This window comes from Mobula hypostoma, chromosome 3, assembly GCF_963921235.1.
Source record: "Mobula hypostoma chromosome 3, sMobHyp1.1, whole genome shotgun sequence".
Classification (NCBI taxonomy): Eukaryota; Metazoa; Chordata; class Chondrichthyes; order Myliobatiformes; family Myliobatidae; genus Mobula; species Mobula hypostoma.
The window spans coordinates 16,975,817-16,996,305 of record NC_086099.1 but is presented as its reverse complement, the minus strand read 5'-3'; the positions used below and the strand labels follow the sequence as shown (position 1 = coordinate 16,996,305).

Here is a 20,489-nt window from a genome sequence, read left to right as displayed (position 1 = left end):
TGTAATTAATTTAGACCAATTAGTAGAAGTTTGTTATCACTTTGACATGAGTCGTTTTCTGTTGGTCCGTGTCAAAAAAGCCAAATTAAATCCACTGTAATTCAATGTTATAAAACAATAAAATATGGAATCTTCCAAGGAAGATGAATATTTTTCATAGGCACTGTATATACAGCAGTAATTTACAGTTTTACTTTGTATTGCACTGTACTGCTGCCACATAACAGAAAAATTCACAACATATTCCAGTGATATTAAACCTGATTTTGATCCCATCTGGTACCAACAATCATTCTAAGGTCAAAATCACTTAATCGCCCTTCTTCCCTGTTCTGGTGTTTGGTCTGAAAAACAACTGAACCTCTTGACACTGGCTGCAAGCTTTTATCCAGACATGGTCTAGAGGTTTGGACATTCAGCAGTTTCTTAGACTTTTCTACCATCAGATGGGAAATTCCAATGCACAAGAACAAGAATGGTCAGGATGGGAAACAGTTTCTTACCTGGAGCTTCTGAACTCCCTGCCGCATTACATTCGAAGTGTCACTGGTTAATCTGTGCCTTACAATATTTAATCTCTGTGCTTTAGTTTGTTTTTTCATCTGTAGATTTTATCCTTACTTGTATAAGTAGTTGTGTGTTATGTGTTTTACACCCTGGTTCAGAGGAAATGTCTTGCTTGATAGTATACACATATATATAGTTAAATGACAAACTTGACATGGCCTGACTTGAGTTGCTGCCATATGATTGGCTGATTAGAAATTTGCGTTAACTAGCTGGTGTGCAGTTTTACCAAATAAAGTGGCTACTGAGTGTAAAATGTTTGTATTATGTCTCTGAGCGCTTTTAATATAACAATGTGTTACATTAAAAATTGAAAAAAAATATTTTCCTAACTATTTCTGCTTGATGCATAAGATGATTTTGAATTATTCTGTTGAAAAAAGTAAAGTTAATAGAAGAAATATGGTATGTGTTTTGTTTACACGGTTACATTCCAGTTAATGTTGATAAAATTGGCAGCATATAGTGGCATAAAAATCTACAGAAGTACTTGTGCGTTTCAAGTCATAGCATCTGAGGACAAGTTGGCTGATTTTTAAATGAGCTAACTACCTTTTGTTTGTAGGAAGGATCTCTGTGCTGGGATGAATCGTCCTTGTGAAACGTTAGGGCTGTCTCATGTCTCAGGAATGTGCCAACCACATCGAAGCTGTAATATTAATGAGGATTCTGGCTTGCCAGTCGCATTCACCATCGCACATGAGATTGGCCACAGGTATCTCTTCTCTTATAAAGCAGTGTGTGTAATTATGTACAGATTTCATTTCAGCTATGTAGATTTGCCACTACAGAATTAGCTAGAATTATTTGAATAAGCTTCTCTCCATCGAGAGCCTCTCCACTGTACTGCAGCTGCTGAAGATTAAAATTACCTTGCATTTTCATCACTGGTTGTTAGCCAGTATCAAGCACTGTGCCGTGACATTAGGAGAGCAAAAAGTTGAACCAACATAAGTAGTCACACCTTGGTGTGCTGGCAGTTAACTGTATCACAAAGCTGCCTCTAAGGGGAAGGGGTTTGTACGTTCTTCCTATGACCACGTGGGTTTTCTCCAGGTGATCCAGTTTCCTCCCACGGTGCAAGGTGTACTAGTTGTCAGGTTTATTGGTGGTTGTGTTAAATTGGTGGTTGTGTTAAATTGGGGGATTGCTGGCCAGAGTGGTTCGAAGGGCTGGAAGGGTCTATTCCTCGCTGTATCTCAATGAATAAATAAAGAAAAAGAATCAGAGGGTGCAATAGAAGATCAAGAATCAACTTTATTCACCAAATACATTTAAATGTACTATGAATTTGCTGTGCCGTGTTGATGTGACATGCAACTAAAACAACAACAGTCAACAATTATAAGAATAAAAAATTATCTAAAAATAATCTGTAGAGATGAAATTGTGCATGCATGTGCGTCATGTATTTACAATGCAAACAGCATTATAAAGAGTGGTTTGAAGTAGTGCAGTGATGGCAGTAGTAGATAGAGGGGTGTGTGGTTGGAATGATTGATCAGATTTACTACCTGGGTAAAGAAGCTTTTAAGATGGTGTGAAGTTTTTATTTTAATAGCCCTGTACTGCTTCCCAGATAGGATCTTTTGGAAAAGGCAGTTTGTCGGGTTGTTAGTGTCGGCAATGTTTTTTCTCTGCCTGATTTTTTGTTTCGGCCACATTCTCTACAAGTCTTGCAGTGAGCAGCTTTGATATAGTTATACAAAATAGTGAGGGATGTAGATAGGGTAAATGCTAGCAGAGCTTGCGTGAGACTAGAACTACAGGTCATGGGTAAATGGTGAAATATTTAAGGGGAACATGAGGGGAGGCTTCTTCACTCAAATGTTGGTGAGAATGTGGAACGAGCTGCCAGTAGAAGTGGTAGACGCAGGTTTGAATTCAAGATTTTAAAAGATATTTGGCTAAGTACATCGATTGAAGGGGTGTAGAAGGCTATGGTCCAGGTGCAAGTTGATGAGAATAGACAGAATAATAATTTGGCTTGGACTAGATGGGCCACAAGTAATTAATTCTCTGCTGTAGTGCTCTATGACTCTGTAACTCAAAGCCATTATGATATGGGAGTGTACGGTCATGGTATGTTCTAAAATATTATGAGGATAATTCAAAGTTCAAAGTATATTTATTATCAAAGTATGTATAAATTATACAACTGTGAGATTATTTTCCTTACAGGTAGCCAGAAAACAAGAAAAGGAACCCGTTTAAAAAAAGACTAATGAACATCCGATGAGGAGGGAAATGAAAGCAATTGAAAATATATCAAAAAACACGAGATTGTGCAGATCCTGGAAATTCAGAGCAACACATAGAAAATGCTAGAGCAACTCAGAATATTAAGCAGCATCTGTAGAGGGGAATGTATAGTTGACATTTTTGGCCAGGACCATTCATCAGGGTTGGAAGGAAAAGCCTAAGAAGCCAGGATAAGAAGGTGGGGGAGGGGAAAGAGTACAAGCCAGAAGGCGATAGGTGAAGCCAGGTGAGGGGGATGGTTGGTGAAGGTGGGGGGGAGATGAAGTGAGAAGCTGGGAGGTGATAGGTGGAAAAGTTAAAGAGCTGAAGAAAAGGGAAACTAATAGGAGTTAAGAGTGGACGATGGGAGAAAGGGAAGGTGGAGAAACATCAGGGGAGGGTGATGGGCAGGTGAGAGGAAGAAAGAAATAAGGGGGGGAACCAGAGAGGGGAATGGAAGGAGGAGGTGGAAAATTTACCAGAAGTTAGAGAACTTCTACAGATATCTGGTGGAGAGTATATTGACTGGTTGCATCGTGGCCTGGTATGGAAATGCCAATGCCCTTGGTCAGAGCATCCTACAAAAGGCAGTGTGTATGGCCTAGTCCATTACTAGTGAATCCCTCCCCATCACTGAGTAGGTCTATATGGAGTGCTGTCGCAGGAAAGTGGCACCCATCATCAAAGCCCCCCATCATCTAGGCCAAGCTCTCTTCTTGCTGCTGCCATTAGAAGCCTCTGGACCTACAACACCAGGTTCAGGGACAGTTATTACTCCTCAACCATCAGGCTCTCAACCATCAGGCTCTGAACCAGAGGAGATAGCTTCACTCAACTTCACTCGTCCCATCACTGAACCATTCCCCACAACCTATATATAGATTGACTTTCAGGGACACTTCATCTCATGTTCTCAATATTTATTTATTATTATTATTATTATTATTTCTTTTTGTATTTTCACAATTTATTGTTTTTTGCACATTGATTGTCTTGTTATGTGCAGTCTTTCATTGATTCTATTGTGCTTATTGTATTTACTGTGAATGCCCACAAGAAAATGAATGTCAGGTTTATATATGGTGACATATGGTACTTTGATGATAAATTTACTTTGAACTTTGAAATTCATGCTCATGCCATCAGATTGAAAGCTACCCAGATAGAATATGAAGTGTTGCTTCTCCAACTAATTAATGTTGTCATTTATTTTCCTTAGAAATAAATAAAAAGTATTTGCAATAAGAAAACAGAATATAATTTGAAAACTTCCTGAAAGAATGTATACAGCTTTCTTGATGTAGCTTATGAAATTCCTGCTGTTATCTTTGCAGTTTTGGAATCCAGCATGATGGTCAGGGTAATGACTGTGAACCCGTGGACTCTCAGCATTTCATTATGTCACGACAACTGCAGTATGATCAGTCTCCTCTTATTTGGTCACCTTGCAGCAAAGATTACATCACACGGTTCCTGGAGTGAGTCATTAATTTATACCTGACATTTTTATAGTTTGATAGTCCTCAATTTTTTTTTGGTTTTGCCTACAACTTGCCTCATTTTTCATGGAGAAAATTGTTCTGCTGTGACATGGTGGGAGACAATTTTATGGAGCAGAAGTAACTGGGAGGAACGATTGCAAATGAAAAATTGCAAAGCTGCAGAGTATCTTGAAATTCTTTTCAGATTTTCTTTGGTGGATTCTAAAATGATAAGATCAGAACCCACTATCTGTAATACCTCCTGAAATTTTGTTAGGATTTTGACAGTTGGGCTGCTGAACAGTATGTAGTCTGCAATGTCTGGTATCTCAAAAAAGAACAAAAATGAAAATCAGAGGTAGCTTTAAAATTCTACTTCAAAGCTCAATCAATAAGCAGCATTTTTGTGATCAATACATTAAAAAAGAGTATTAAATGTTAAAAGATATTTTACTTTGTGGAAACAGTTGCTGTGCATGATTTTGAAGTTAGTTTATTGGTAGTATCCACTCACGATAAGCTGTGACCAGCCTGCACTTGGGGCAGAAGGAAAGGATGGGGTGAGTACCAGCTCACACATTTTTCAGGGGAGGATTCGGATTTTGAGTTTGGTACGATGGCTTACAAAACGAGTTTGATGGGAACGCAGCATGAATTGCATTATATATTTGAGCATTTTGTTTCAAGTTCCCTGGTGTCAGCGTCTCTGAAAATCTATCCTGGACCCAACATAAACACTCGAGTCAAGTATGACATTCTCCCAAGGGGTTATTCCCTTCATGGAGAATGCCTGTGCATGGCTTTAACATGGGAAGGCTGATGCATGGGCAGCCACCACACGATCCTTGGCAAATTGGGGTCAGGGTCCAGTGGCATGGTATCTAAGACGACTGGGGGCCCTTCACGGCTGCAGCCTTCCCTGCCATTGTGATGTGTCGTCATCTTCCACCAGCTCCAATGTTGGGGTCTTGCATGGATCACTCTTACTACGAGGAGCTAAGCTTCAGATAGTATCGCTGTCAGGATCTCGGACTCACAAGCATCTGCCAGGATAAGGTGCCCATCCTCAGAGAAGATTGATGCAGTCTCGAAGAGGGCACACCAGACGCTATACGTCGTTAGGAGTTTGAGGAGATATGGCGCGTCACCAAAGACTACAGCAGATTTCTACAGATGTACCATGGAGCGCATTCAAACTGGTTGGAGGTACAAATGCACAAGGCTGGAGAAAACTGTATAGGGTTGTACACTGAGCTAGCTCCATCATGAACACTAAGCTCTCCTCCATCAGAACAGAAATGCGAAAAAATTTTTTTAGTCAGAGGGTGGTGAATCTATGGAATTTGTTGCCACGGGCAGCAGTGGAGGCCAAGTCATTGGGTGTATTTAAGGCAGAGATTGATAGGTATCTGAGTAACCAGGGCATCAAAGGTTATGGTGAGAAGGCGGGGCAGTGGGACTAAATAGGATAAAATGGATCAGCTCATAATAAAATGGTGGAGCAGACTTGATGGGCTGAATGGCCTACTTCTGCTCCTTTGTCTTATGGTCTTATGGAGAGTGTTGACAAAAGGCAATGCCTCCAGAAGGCTGCATCCATCACGAAGGACTCTCACCATCCAGAAGATGCTCTCCCTTCTCATCACTACCATCAGGGAGGAGGTAGAGGAGCCTGTGGGTGCACACTCAGCATTTTAGGAGCAGCTCCTTTCTTCCACCATCGGATTTCTCTGCAATCCATGAACTCTACATCATTATTTTGCACAAGTCTTTAAGTATTGCGCTGAACTGCTGCCACAGAACAACAAATCCATGACCTACGTCAGTGATACGTCAGTGAGCATACAGGAGCAAAGAATCTTTGTGAACCTTGCATAAGATTTTAAGACCAAACATTGCCTCTTGATATTAGTATACACAGTGTTCCATAGACCTCCGAAATAGCACCATGTTGGAACAGAGCCTTAAAAGGCAGCTGGAAGACTGACATTAAGAAAAGGCATCGACTAGTGGAGACTTCTGCATTATATGGCATGTTTTCATATGTCTGTATGTACTGCATTTTATTTTGGCGTAATGGCCTTGTGAACTGTGAAGGTCACTGACATAAATAAAGAAAACAAAGTAACTAATAATTAACGTTGTGTCTGTTGGCATTGATATTGTATGTTGTTCAGACATGGACTGACCTGAGACTGTGTTGTCTTCCTCCTTCCTCTTCCTCAGTCTTTTCCTTCTCCCTCCTTTCTTCCTCTTGCTTTCCCTCCTGTTTGGCCAGCCACCGTAGCGTAGTGGTTAGCACAACGCTTTACAATGCTGGCAGCAGCCCAGTCAGCGGTGGGAGCAGCGCACAGTGACGAGATTTCTTGCAGGTTGGTGGTGGTGGCGCTCATTTAAAAGCCGAGCTTTGCGGGTGTTTGGTGTCATTCCGGCAGCCCATTTGGCAAGGGTCCGGATTGGGACCGCTTCTTTTTATGCTGTACGTCAATGATTTAGGTGATGGGATAGATGGCTTTGTTGCCAAGTTTGCAGATGATACGAAGATTGGTGGAGGGGCCGGTAGTGTTGAGCAAACAGGAAGGCCGCAGAAGGACTTTGACAGATCAGGAGAATGGGGCAAAAAAGTGGCAAATGAAATAAAATGTTGGAAAATGCATGGCCATGCACTTTGGTAGAAGAAATAAATATGCAGACTATTTTCCAAATGGGTAGAAAATCCAAAGATCTGAAATGCAGAGAGACTTGGGAGCCCTTATGCAGAACACCCTAAAGGTTAACTTGCAGGTAGAGTTGGTGGTATGGAAGGCAAATGCAATGTCAGCATTCATTTCAAGAGGTCTCGAATACAAGAGCAGGACTGTGATGCTGAGTCTTTATAAGGCACTGGTGAGGCCTCACCTTGAGTATTGTGAACAGTTTTGGGTTTCTTATCGATGAAAAGATGTGCAGGCATTGGAGAGGACTCAGAGGAGGCTCACAGTGATGATTCTGGAAATGAGAGGGTTATCATACGAGGAACTTACGAGGAATTTAGAAGGATGAGGGGGATCTCATTGAAACCTTTCAAATGTTGAAAGTCCTAGACAGAGTAGATGTGGAAAGAATGTTTCCCATGGTGGGAGAGTCTAGGACAAGAAGCCATAGCCTCAGGATAGAGGAGCGTCCATTTAAAACAGTGGAGCAATTTCTTTAGCCAGAGTGTGTAGAATTTGTTACCATGGGCAGCTGTGGAGGACAGGTCATTGGGTATATTTAAGACAGAGCTTGATAGGTTCCTGATTTGGCCATGGTATCAAAGGCTATGGGAAGAAGACTCGGGACAGACTCGATAGACCAGATGGCTAATTCTATTCCTATGTGTTTTGGTCTTAAATATTCTTGCCAGCCTCAGTTACTTATTGCCCTGTCGAGTTCAGTATTGGTTCTCTCTTATCTTGTGGTCCCTTACAGCTTGTTATTTCAGGAGCAAATTAAATATCAATGGCATACATCGTGAAATTTGTTGTTATGTGGCATCAATACATTGTTATACTGTTATTATTACAGTATAATAAAAACTGTAAATAATTAGAGTGAGATGTGTGTGTATCTATTATATATACTGGGGCAAAAATATCAGAGTAAATTGAAAAAAGAGGAAATAACAGATCTGTCAAATGACCTTCACTGTATTTTTTTAATTAAGTGCAATCATGAACAATAGCCAGATCAGAAATGCTGATCAAGTCAACTAGTTCCCAAAGAGAACTCTGATAGGCCAATCAGATGGTTCACTGCTGCTCAGCGATAGAACACAAAAAAATCATGTGTACAATTAAGAAATATTAAAGAATAGTAGAAATACTAGAGTCATGATCATGATGAAGTCTGCTGGACAGAGACATTTATACACATACTGTCCTCCATAATTCAAAGAGATTGAAGGATAAGGTTGCAGGGTGACGAAATGTGGCAGGAGCACTTGGAACTAAAAACTAATCCCTACCGGGAGAAAACAGCACCTGTTCTTTCTGCACTGTTCTCCAGCAGTTTAAGGACTAAGTCTAGCCGGAACATAACTCACAAGTGCTCTTGAAAGTCGGTATTAACCCTACCTGCTAACAACCAAGCATTGCCATCCTGGTCCCCTTCATGATAGCTTATGAAGAAACATGTGACTTCCCTCCCAGAGATGATAGGTGTTTGTGCACTCGACTCTTGAAGGCTTGGACCCCATTGTCGCAGATGTTTCCAACCACAGCATCTGGAAGGCTGTTCCAAATTCTGACAGCACAGTGAAGGAAGCTTCTATCCAGTGTGTAGGTTCTCGTATCAGGCATAGAAACAGCATGACCAGGCATAGATAAACTTGATCGTGTGGTGCGCCGTCTCTCATAAGATGAAGGCAGCGTGTCACGAAGGTCTGCAGGGCTGTGGCTGGTGTGCATTTTGTATATTGTATAGCACAGTAGCTGCAGCAACCTGTCGTCTGTGGTGTAAGCTACTGATGGCTAGCTTCTCAAGAGCTGAGGCTTCATCTACACCTATAATCCTGAGAGCCTTTCTTCGAATGGAATCAAACTGGCTGAGGACACTCTGTGAGGCATTCATCCATGATAAGCAGGCATACTCCACGATGCTTCGTACCTGGGCTTTGTAAACTGTGGCTCTGCCCTCTTTGTCTAGTTTGGATGCTACTTTCTGCAGAGCTGCAAGCCTTTGTTGAGCCTTATTTGAAATAGTGGAAAGGTGTTTATCCCACACCAACTTGCTGTCAATATTAACACCAAGGATTACCAGCTCCTTCTTTAAATCCAGTTTGCAGTTCCCAAAATACAGGTTGGGGTTAGATGGATTCCTCTTCCTAGACATCACCATCACCTTGCACTTAGTAGGCTCAAAGGTGACATTCCAGTCGTCTGCCCAGGCTTTCATCCTGTCAAGATCCCTATTCAGGCTTGCTGCCACTGTATTACTCTCTCCTGCACTAATTGGAGCAAATAGTGTGGAGTCACCGTACAGGTATAGCTCGTTACTGCATGCATCAACCAAGTCGTCAATAAAGATAGAAAACAGGTGGACCAAGTATTGAACCCTGTGGTACAGGTGCATTGATGGTTGAAGAATCAGAGGCTTGACCAGAGATAACAACTTTGATGGTCCGTTCGTGAAGATAGCTCTGCAGCCATCTAAGCAGCTTTCCAGATATTCCTTTGGATCTCAGCTTAACACAGAGTCCATTATGCCAGACCTTGTCAAATGCTCCTTTGATATCCAGGGCTATGACACACACTTCTCCACCTTTGTTTAAGAAGGTGTTCCACGTTTGAGATAAGGTGGTGGGGAGATCGGCTGTACTGTGATCAGGTCTAAATCCATACTGCCTACTTGAAATTAAGTTGTTACCGATTAGGTAGTTCTGAACTTGTTTGTGGACTGCTGCTTCCATTACCTTGCTGATGACACTGAGTAAGGATATGGGGTGGTAATTTGTAGGATCAGCTCTGGAATCCTGCTTGTGTACTGGTGTTACTGATGCTATTTTCCGTTGTTCTGGGAACACACCACTCGCGAAGCATAGCAGGAAGAGGCGGCAGAGAGGACTTGCAAGTTCTGCACTGCATTCCTTTAAGACTCTAGTTGGAATCTGGTCAGGGCCAGATGCTTTATCAGGCTGAAGCTGTTACATAATTTTGCTGATGTCCTTAGGTTTGAAGATGATTTTGTTCAGCGAGGTGGTAGCAAGGTGCTTGACATCTGGTGGCTGGTCGTTAGCATTTGTGAGCCGACATTTATCTACAAAAGCCCGACAGAAAACATTGGCCTTATCCTTTGCTGTTGCATGTACAGACCCATTGTGCTCAATGACAAGGATGTCAGAGTGGCTTGTTCTTCCAGAGAGGGAGTTCACAGCATTCCACCACTTCTTACTGTTAAGCTTACCACTGGTTAAGTCATTTTTGAGTTTGATGTTATGGTTTCTTCTGGCCTGTTTCTCTGCTCGATTGTATGACTGCCTAGCCTGTGCAAACTTCTCCTTATTAGCAGTTGTGTTACATTTCTTTAGATGGCGGTAGAGACAACATTACTTCTTTGCTGCTCGTCTGCACTTGTCATCAAACCATACTTTATCGCCAGTCTTCTTAGTAGCAATTTTGCTGGGAATGTGAATGTCCGTGGCTTCACATATAACTTCTGTAAGCTTGGTGCAAGCCTTCTCAGCGTCCTTGTCTTTCAGAATGCTAGACCAGTCAGTTGATGAAGGATGATCACGCAGATCCCAAAAGTTGGCTTTGTCATAACACCAAACTTTCCTCTTGTACGGTAAACTGGAACATCCAACTTCACTAGCACGGGGTTATGCTCTGAAGAACCCACTTGAGCCATAGCTGTTGCCTTAGCGGGTATGTATAATATTTAGAAAGTTAAATTAAATCAATGATGCAAAAAAAAAGAAATAAAAGTAGTGAGGGAGAGTTCATGGGTTCAATGTCCATTCAGAAATAGGATAGCAGATGGGAAGAGGGGCAGAACTGAATTAGTGAGTGTGTGCCTTCAAGCTCCTGTACCACCTCCTTGATCGTAACAATGAGAAGAGCTCATGTTCTGGGATGCTGCCTTTTTTGAAACATCGCTCCTTGAAGTCTGGTTCGGGTGATGGAGATGACTGAGTTTATACATTTTTACAGCCTATTTCTATCCTGAGCTCCCTGCAGGTATTGCAGTTTATTAGTAAGATATCGTTTACTACTAAATTATCTCTGCTGCTTTACCTTTGGGTCAAACCTCCTGTACAGTTCCTGACAGAAGATGAGTTTTGGCAGCGCACCATTGATCTCTAAGTACTGCAGAGCTCCGCTGCACTGGAACGGGTAGAGAAATTGAAGACTCATAACACTAAATGCCTACTCTGTCACACCTTGAGTGGAAGCATGGCATCTCGTACCGAAGGGTTTTGGCCCGAAACATTGACTGTACTTTTTTTCCATAGATGCTGCCTGGCCTGCTGAGTTCCTCCAGCATTTTGTGTGTGTTGCTCACTGTCTAACCTCCTTTTCTGTAGTGCTGCTGCCTCCTTTGCTGCAGCCTCAACCGATATAGCGATGGTCAATGCCTGTTTTAAGATTAGGTCCCTTTCGGACAGTAGCCTGTTTTGAGTGCTTTGACTATTCACGCCACATACAAGCCTGTCCCTAATGCGACTCTACCTGGCATTGCTGTCTGACCTGCTGAGTTCCTGCTGCATTTTGTGTGTGTTGCATCTCTCTCACTGATGGGCTTGAGTTGTGAAGTCAAGCCTGATTGCTGTTGCAGCCCAGTAGCTTTTGTTTTGTTGAGGATGATTTGGTATCCCTGTCTTCAATTACTTGAAGCATATTATTCGGTCGTGATCATATTGCTGCCAGTATCACCTGGCTGTCTGCAATCTATTTGGTTCACTTCCTATGAAGCAAACTATTTCACAGGCTGTAAAGTGGTTTGTGAAGTCCCAGTGTATTGACAAGTTTAGCTTTTCCTTTCCATTCAGATGAATGTTCCAGAACCTAATGAACACATTGACCCTTGTTCTGTGAAGTTTAAGCCTCTATATACTTGTGTCCTGAACTCTCAAATTGCAGTGGAAATGTTTAAAGTAAACTAAATGACCATATTTTTTTGAAAGGTTATTAGAGAAGATTACTCTTCATTGAATCATATAGCTGCAGATTAAAACCAGCAAAGGGGAGGATTTGAGCAAAACTCTGAAGGATAATCTATAGAATGTCAGAAGCGAGAAACGTTGGAGAGCCTGCAGGGGTATTAAAGTACATTGCATTAGAGATTGACTCAGACTTTCAGAGATAAGCTGGGGCAGAAATATCAGAGTAAATTGTGAAATGAGGAAATAACAGATCTGTCAAATGACATTTCTGCAGCTGCCGTTGTGGGTGACTGCTGCACCAATTGCCAAACATGGTTGGTTATTCATAATACGTGAAAGATCAGGACATGTATTGGAGGCAGTGAATTATTTGTAGAATGCCAGGGTTGTAAGATCAAATCCTGGAAAAATTGAAGGAAGAACCTGGTGAGATTCAGTATATTCAATAGTGGTGGCAGTGGCAACGTTCACAAAACCAAGAGAAAGGAAAGTATAAATGAGAGGGATAAGAAATAGGCATGGCAGAGGACCATTCAGCCTCTCTGGCCTGCACCGCCATTCGGCACATTACCGAAGGCACACACTCAACGATTCAGGAACAGCTCCTTCCCCTCTGTCATCAGATTTCTGAAACCATGAACACTACCTCACTACTATTTTGCACTACTTATTTAATTTAACTTATATATCAAGTATATATAATTGCTGTAATTCACATTTTTATTATCATGTATTGCATTGTGCTGTTGCCGCAAATACAACAAATTTCACGAAATACTCTGGTGATATTAAACCCGATTCTGATCATCTACTTAATAAACCTATTCCAATTCCGTAAGCTTTTCCCCAGCTTCAGAGACACACAAGGCTGAAGTTTGAACAAAGAACATCACAGCTCAGTGCAGGCCCTTTGACCTACGATGTTGTGCTGATCTTTTAATCTATTCCCAGAGCCCTCCATTTTTCTGTCATTCATGTGCCTATCTTAAGAGCTTCTTAAATGCCCTTGATGTATCTGCTTCTTCCACTTCCCCTGGTGGAGCGTCCGTACACCCACATCTCTCTAACATCCCTCCTATACTTTCCTCCAATCGGCTTGAATTTATGCCCCCTTCTATTAGCCAGCAGATACTGGAATTTGGGACAATAAACAAATTAATGAGTTCCTCCTTCCCATTTTCACCTTCTCCCCATGTTACAGGATACCTTTGGCATTAAGAGATATATTTACCTCCTATATAAATATGTTTCATGACCTACTCCCTATCACCTTCTGCAATAGAGAATTCCCCCACCACTGGTTGAAGAAGTTTCTCCTGATTTTAATTGACATACCCAGCATCCCAAGGCTATAAGTGCCTGCAACACACATAAAAGTTGCTGGTGAACGCAGCAGGCTAAGCAGCACCTCTAGGAAGAGGTACAGTCGACATTTGGGGCCGTCAGGATGAAGGGTCTCGGCCCAAAACGTCGACTGTACCTCTTCCTAGAGATGCTGCCTGGCCTGCTGCGTTCACCAGCAACTTTGATGTTTGTGGCTTGAATTTCCAGCATCTGCAGATTTCCTCGTGTTTGCGGCTGTAAGTGCCCGTTCTGGTTGGGAAGATCTGACCTGTCTCATCCTCTTGGAATTTTACCTGTGACATCATTTCATTCCACATCTACTCTACATTTTTATGAGTGAAATATTCAGACCTACTATTAAATACCCATTGCAGTCCCAGCACTTTCATACTTTTCAAAGGATTAGTTGTAGAATTCAAACAAATTTCTTACTGTTGTTTCTGAAAGAAGACATTTGAATTGAGAAAATTATTAGGAATTATGTCATAATCACCTCAAACTTCCCAATGATTTGACCTAGAAGCTAGATCCGATGTCATCCCCAATTCACCTTGTGGTCTGTACAATTTTAAGAAGAAATGTGGGCACTCCCTGGGTTATGTAAATATTCTTTTCCAGAGAAGTGTCTGTAAATTGATCTTTTTTCGTCTGTCAGATATGAGCAATTTCTTTGAGGGTAATGCTGCCTGACCTGCTGAGTTCCTCCAGCATTTTATCTGTATTGACCTACACAAAGTAGGGAAGACATGTCTTCTTTGATATGAAACCTAAGAACTTGGTCGAAAATTAAAACCCACTCTTCAGATGGTCAAAACTAAGCTTAATAACTAGACCTAATGACTAGTTATCAGGCTCTTGAACCTATGAGGATAACTTCACCGAACTTCACTTGCTCCATCATTGAAATGTTCTCACAGCCAATGGATTCACTTTTAAAGACTCTTCATCTCATGTTCTTGATATTCATAACAAATCAAGAGAAGATTTGCAGATGCTGGAAATCCGAGCAGTGCACACCAAATGCTGGAGAAACTCAGAAGGCCAGGCAACAACTATGGAAAAAAGTGCAGTCGATGTTTTGGGCTGAGACCCTTTGGCAGGACTGGAGAAAAAAAAGATGAGGTGTAGATTTAAAAGGTGCTCGATATTTATCGCTTATTTATTTATTTTGATTGTTTCTTCTCTTTGTATTTGCACAGTTTGTTATCTTCTGCATTCTGTTAGAAGTATAGAAACACAGAAACATAGAAAACCTACAGCACAATACAGGCCCTTCAGCCCACAATGCTGTGCTGAGCATGTACTTTAGAAATAATCTAAGGTTACCCATAACCCTCTATTTTTCTAAGCTCCATGTATCTATCCAGGAGGCTCTTAAAAGACCCTATCATATCCGCCTCCACCACCGTCACCGGCAGCCCATTCCATGCACTCACCATCTCTCTGTGTTTAAAAAAAAACAACAACTTGCCCTTGACATCTCCTCTGCACCTACTTCCAAGCACCTTAAAACTGTGCCCTCTTGTGTTAGCCATTTCAGCCCTGGGAAAAAGCCTCTGACTATCCACACGATCAATGCCTCACATCATCTTATACACCTCTATCAGGTCACCTCTCATCCTCCGTCACTCCAAGGAGAAAATGCCAACTTCACTCAACCTATTCTCATAAGGCATGCTCCCCAATCCAGGCAACATCCTTGTAAATCTCTTCTGCACCCTTTCTATAGTTTACACATCGTTCCTGTAGTAAGGTTATCAGAACTGAGCACAGTATTCCAATGGGGTCTGACCAGGGTCCTATATAGCTGCAACATTACCTCTCGGCTCTTGAACTCAAACCCATGGTTGATGAAGGCCAATACACCGTATGCCTTCTTATCCACACAGTCAACCTGTGCAGCAGCTTTGAGTGTCCTAACCAAGATCCCTCTGATCCTGCACACTGCCAAGAGTCTTACCATTCAGACTATATTCTGCCATCATATTTGACCTACCAAAATGAACCACCTCACACTTATCTGGGTTGAACTCCATTTGCCTCTTCTCAGCCCAGTTTTGCATCCTATGGATGTCCCGCTGTAACCTCTGACAGCCCTCCACGCTATCCACAAACACCCCCAACCTTTGTGTCATCAGCAAATTTACTAACCTATCCCTCCACTTCCTCATCCAGGTCATTATAAAAATCACGAAGAGTAAGGGTCCCAGAACAGATCCTTGAGGCACACCACTGGTCACCAACCTCCATGCAGAATATGACCCATCTACAACTACTCTATGCCTTCTGTGAGCAAGCCAATTTTGGATCCACAAAGCAATACCACCTTGGATCCCATGCCTCCTTACTTTCTCAATAAGCCTTGTATGGGGTACCTTATCAAATGCCTTGCTGAAATCCATATACGGTATATCTACAGCTCTACCCTGAGCTCAGATCTTCTAGTCCTGGCAACGTCCCCGTCAATCTTTCCGGCACACTTTCTAATTTAACCACCTTTCCTATTACAAGGTCAGAATCAGAAGAATCAGGTTTATCATCATTGAAAGAAGTCATGAAAATTGTGTTCTCGCAGCAGCAGTCCTGTGTAATGTAGAAAAATTATACTCTAAGTTGGAATATTGTGTGAGAATGTGGCCAAGTGGTTAAGGCATTGGACTAGCTACCTGAAGGTTGTGAGATCGAGCCCCAGCCGAGGGAACGTGTTGTGTCTTTGAGCAAGGCACTTAATCACACATTGCTCTGCGACGACACTGGTGCCAAGCTGTATGGGTCGTAATGCCCTTCCCTTGGACAACATTGGTGTCGTGGAGAGGGGAGACTTGCAGCACGGGCAACTTCTGGTCTTCCATATAACCTTGCCCAGGCCTGCGCCTTGGAGAGTGAAGACTTTCACCTCGGAGAGTGGAGAGTGCAGATCCATGGTCTCGCAAGACTAACGGATGCCTTTTTTAAAAAAAGAAGTTGGAATAAGAAATGTATATTTAAAAAATGCAAAATGAGAGTAAAATAGTGACTTAGTGTTCATGGGTTCATGGACCGTTCGGAAATCTGATGCTGGAGGGGAAGAAGCTGTTCCTAAACATAGTCACCAAAATTGTACACAATACTCGAAGCACAGCCTCATTAATGACTGACAGAGAAGGTCACATCTCCTCTATTCAGTTCCCTTTGTAATTCTTTGGGCACTCCCTCCATGGCAAGAACCTCCTTCCTCGGATAAGGAGTTCAAGCTGGGGTCTCTGTGCTGCTGCAGTAAGGTGGCCCTTCAGTTCATACTTCCTGTTTCCTGTCCAGAACAGAGACCATCGTACATTGCTGAGAGAGACAGTGTGTGCGGAATGGCGCTTTACAGTGGGAGGGATTGCCATCGGGGTTTCAATTCCTGCCGCAGTCTGTAAAAAGTTTATCCATTCTCCCGTCACCACATGGCTTTACATTCCAAAGACGTATGGTTAGAGTTGGTGAGTTGTGGGCATGCTATGTTGGAGCCAGAAGCATGACGACATTTGTGGGCTGATCTCAGAACATAAATCTCAGATCTCCCTGATCTCATAATAGAAGGATGTCCCTTTAGAACAGAGATGGCGGCGGGGGGGGGGGGGGTGGAATTTCTTTAACCAAAAGGTAGTGAATCTGTGGAATTCACTGCCAACGACAGCTGTGGAGGCCAAGTCTGTGGATACATTTAAAGTGGAGATTAATAGGTTGTTGATTCATCAGGGTGTCAAAAGTTACCAGGAGAAGGCAGGAGAGTGATAATATATCACCTATGTTGGAAGGGCAGTGCACACTAGATGGGCCAAATGGCCTAATGTTGCTCCTATGTCTTGTGGTCTCATAAACCGGCACAAAAGATTCATTTCACTGCATGTTCCGAGGTTTCATTGTACATGTGACAGCTAATGCTGACCTTTAAGGGCACAGAAGACTACAGCACAGTCCAGAGCCTTCAGCCCAGACCTTTTAACCTGCTCAAAGTTCAGTCTAACTTTCCTCCCACATAGCCTTCTGTTTTCCTTTTATCTACGAACCTCTCAGTCAGTCCATTTGTCAATCACTCCTCGGTCCGAGTGGTCGGGTACTTCTAACACTGCATTTGCTCTTCAAAATAATCAAGCTGATCATAAAATGATTGGCTTATATTGAATAATTAGGATGTTTGAAGAGATAACTGAAGTAATTCCTAATGGCTTTCTGCAAATCAAACGCCTTTTATTTCTTACAAAGGATTTTGGATCTGACGGATTGAATTTAACATTTGAGAATTGAAGTGCAGGGACTGCTTTGCATATTTGTTAGCTTGTTTAAATTTTACATGAGTAAAGGGTAGATGTAGTATGGAATGGTGCAGTGGGTTTAAATCTTTTTATCTCATGAGTTGTCCCAGATTCAGCACTAATTTGCAACTTCATTCTGTGAGGCTGCAGGGCTTTCGCTATCTGATATAACAGCAGTCATGGTTGATCACCACTGGTAACCTTCCCATGTAGAGATTTGATACGTTATTTATCTATCCATCCCTATCAGCTTTTTTGTTTTTATTTGTGTTTGCACAGTTCTGCATTCCTACATTGGTTGTTTATCGGTTTTTGTAGTTCTTCATTAGTTCTATCATACTTTGTTTCTGTGAATGCCTGCAAAAAATGAACTAGAGTGATAATAAATGTACTTTGAACTTTGAAGTCGGAAACTATTGAGCAGTGAAGAAAGCTATGCCTTCATAATGGTGGTTGGAGTATCAAAACACTGCACTTCTGAGTTGCATGTAATAAAATTGTATGGGTGACAGCATGTGCAGTAATATAATGCAAGTGACACATTCAAAGTGCTGGAGGAACTCTATGAAAAACAGCATCTATGGGGAAAAAAAAAAGTACAGTCGATATTTCGTGCTGAAACCCTTCTGTTTGCAGTAATATAATAATAGGTTTTCTCGTCAGGCTGACACTTTTCCTTACAAGTAATGAGTGGGAGTGAAGCAGAGAGGACATAAAATGTGAAACAGCCTTAAACAAAGTAAAATTACAGCCAGGGAAGGAATGGAAACCTGATGTGATAGGTGCTTGATATCACCAAACATATCTGTACCTCCCTCTTCTCTCCCCCCCCCCCACCTCTGTTTTTCATAGGGGTCCCTGCTCTGTGATTCTCTTGTCCATTTGTCCCCTTACACTAATCTCCCCCCTGTCACATATCCCTGCGGGTGACAGAAATGCGCCACCTGCCTATTTACCTCCTCCTTTACAGTCCTTCCAGGTGAGGCAACTCTTTACCTGTAAATCTGTGTGGCCGATTATTGTATCCGTTGCCCCCAATGCGGTCTCATTGGTGAGACCCGGTGTAAAATAAGGGACCGCTTTGTCGAGCTCTATCTGTTAAAAGAGGAAATTCCCAGTGGCCAACCATTTTAATTCTTTTCACCATTCCCATTCTTATATAACAGTCCATGGCCTCTCTTTTTGCCTCAGTGAGGCCAATCTCAGGATGGAGAGCAACACCTTGTATTCCATATAAGTAGCCTCCAACCTAAAGGCATGTACATCAATTTCTCCTTCTGGTCATTTTCTTTGTCCCCATTCCCTCTTCTTCTATTCCCCAGTTGGACCTCTTACCTCTTCTCATTACTGGCTTATCACCTCCCTGAGGTGCCCCTGCTAGTTTCTTCTCACCTGGTCTACGCTCCTGCCCTATCTGATCCCTTCTTCTCGGCCCCTTACCTTCTCCACCCATCTGGCTTCACCTATCACCTTCTAGCTAGCCCTCCTTCCACCTTTTTATTCTGGCGTCTTCCTCCTTCCCTTTCAGTCCTGAAGAAGTGTCTCAGCCTGAAATGTCAGCTGTTTATTCATTTCCATAGATGCTGCCCGACCTGCTAAGTTCCTTCAGCATTTTGTGTGTGTGTTGAATCTGATATGATTGTGTTCTTTATGGGGCAGCACAGTAACATATCGGTTAGAATCTGATTCCAAATCAGGTTTAATATCACTGGCATATGTCATGAAATGTGTTGTTTTGCAGCAGTAGTACATTGCAATAATAGAAAAATATATATAATAAGAAACATATATAAAAATACAGTGGTTCTAGAAAGTTTGTGAACCCTGTAGAATCTTCTCTATTTCTGCATATCACCTAAAATCTGATCAGATCTTCACATAAATTGTAAAACTAGATAAAGAGACAAAAAATTACACTTGTTCATTTATTTATTGAGAAAAAAATATCCAATATTACATGTATTTGTTGGAAAAAGTATGTGAACCTTGGGGGTAATGCCTTCTACAAAAGCTATTTGGAGTCAGGTGTTCCATTCAAGGAGATGAGATTGATTGGAGGTGTGGGTTGTAGAGATGCCCTGCCCTATGGAAAAAAAGACACACAAAGTTAGATTACTGACAGAGCCTGCTCTTCTGAAGAAAGACCTGTTTATGTGCACCATGCCTCGAACAAAACAAATTTCAGAGGACCTTAAAAGAAGAATTGTAGAGATACATGAAGCTGGAAAAGGCTTCAAAAGCGTTTCTTAACATTTGTGTGTTCATCAGTCCACTGTAAGAGAAATGGTCTGCAAATGAAGGAAATTCAGTCCTGTTGCTACTCTTCCTAGGAGTGAGCATCCTGCAAAGATCACACCAAGAGTACAACATGCAATGCTGAAGGTGAAAAAGAACCCAAGGGTAACGGTGAAAGGCCATGCAGAAATCTCTGGAACTTACTGAAGTCTCTCTTCACGTGTCCACTGTAAGAAAAACACGGACAAGAATGGTGTTCATGAAAGGATGCCATGGAGTAAACCACTCCAAAAAAAAAACATTGCTGCATGTTTCAAGTTTGCAGAAGACCATCTGGATATTCTACAATGCTTCTGGGACAATATTCTATGGATAGATGAGTCAAAAATTGGAACTTTTTTGCAGAAATGCACTTTGCTGTGTTTGGAGGAAAAAGTGCACTGCACACCAACACCAAAACCTTATCCCAACTGTGAAGCATGGGTGGAAGGAGCATCGTGGTTTGGGGCTGCTTTGCTACCTCAGGGCCCGGACAGCTTGGAATCTTTGAGAGAACAATTAATTCAAAATTATATCAAGATACTTTACAGGAGAATGTCAGTGTAGCAGTCCATCACCTGAAGCTTAATAAAAGTTTTGTAATGCAACAAGACAATGATCCAAAAGACGAGAGTAAATCAAGAACAGAATGGTTTAAAGAGAAGAAAATTTGGGTTTTGG

At 42.0% G+C, this 20,489-nt stretch overlaps 1 protein-coding gene across 1 annotated transcript in view; it reads left to right on the top strand.

The window, feature by feature from the left end:
- Positions 1-20,489, top strand: part of adamts12 (ADAM metallopeptidase with thrombospondin type 1 motif, 12) — a 642,106-nt gene that overhangs the window by 287,541 nt on the left and 334,076 nt on the right. Inside the window, exons 7-8 of the mRNA XM_063042019.1 lie at positions 1,133-1,282; positions 4,143-4,286. Of these exons, the coding sequence (XP_062898089.1) occupies positions 1,133-1,282; positions 4,143-4,286 (294 nt within the window). The remainder of the gene's footprint in view (positions 1-1,132; positions 1,283-4,142; positions 4,287-20,489) is intronic.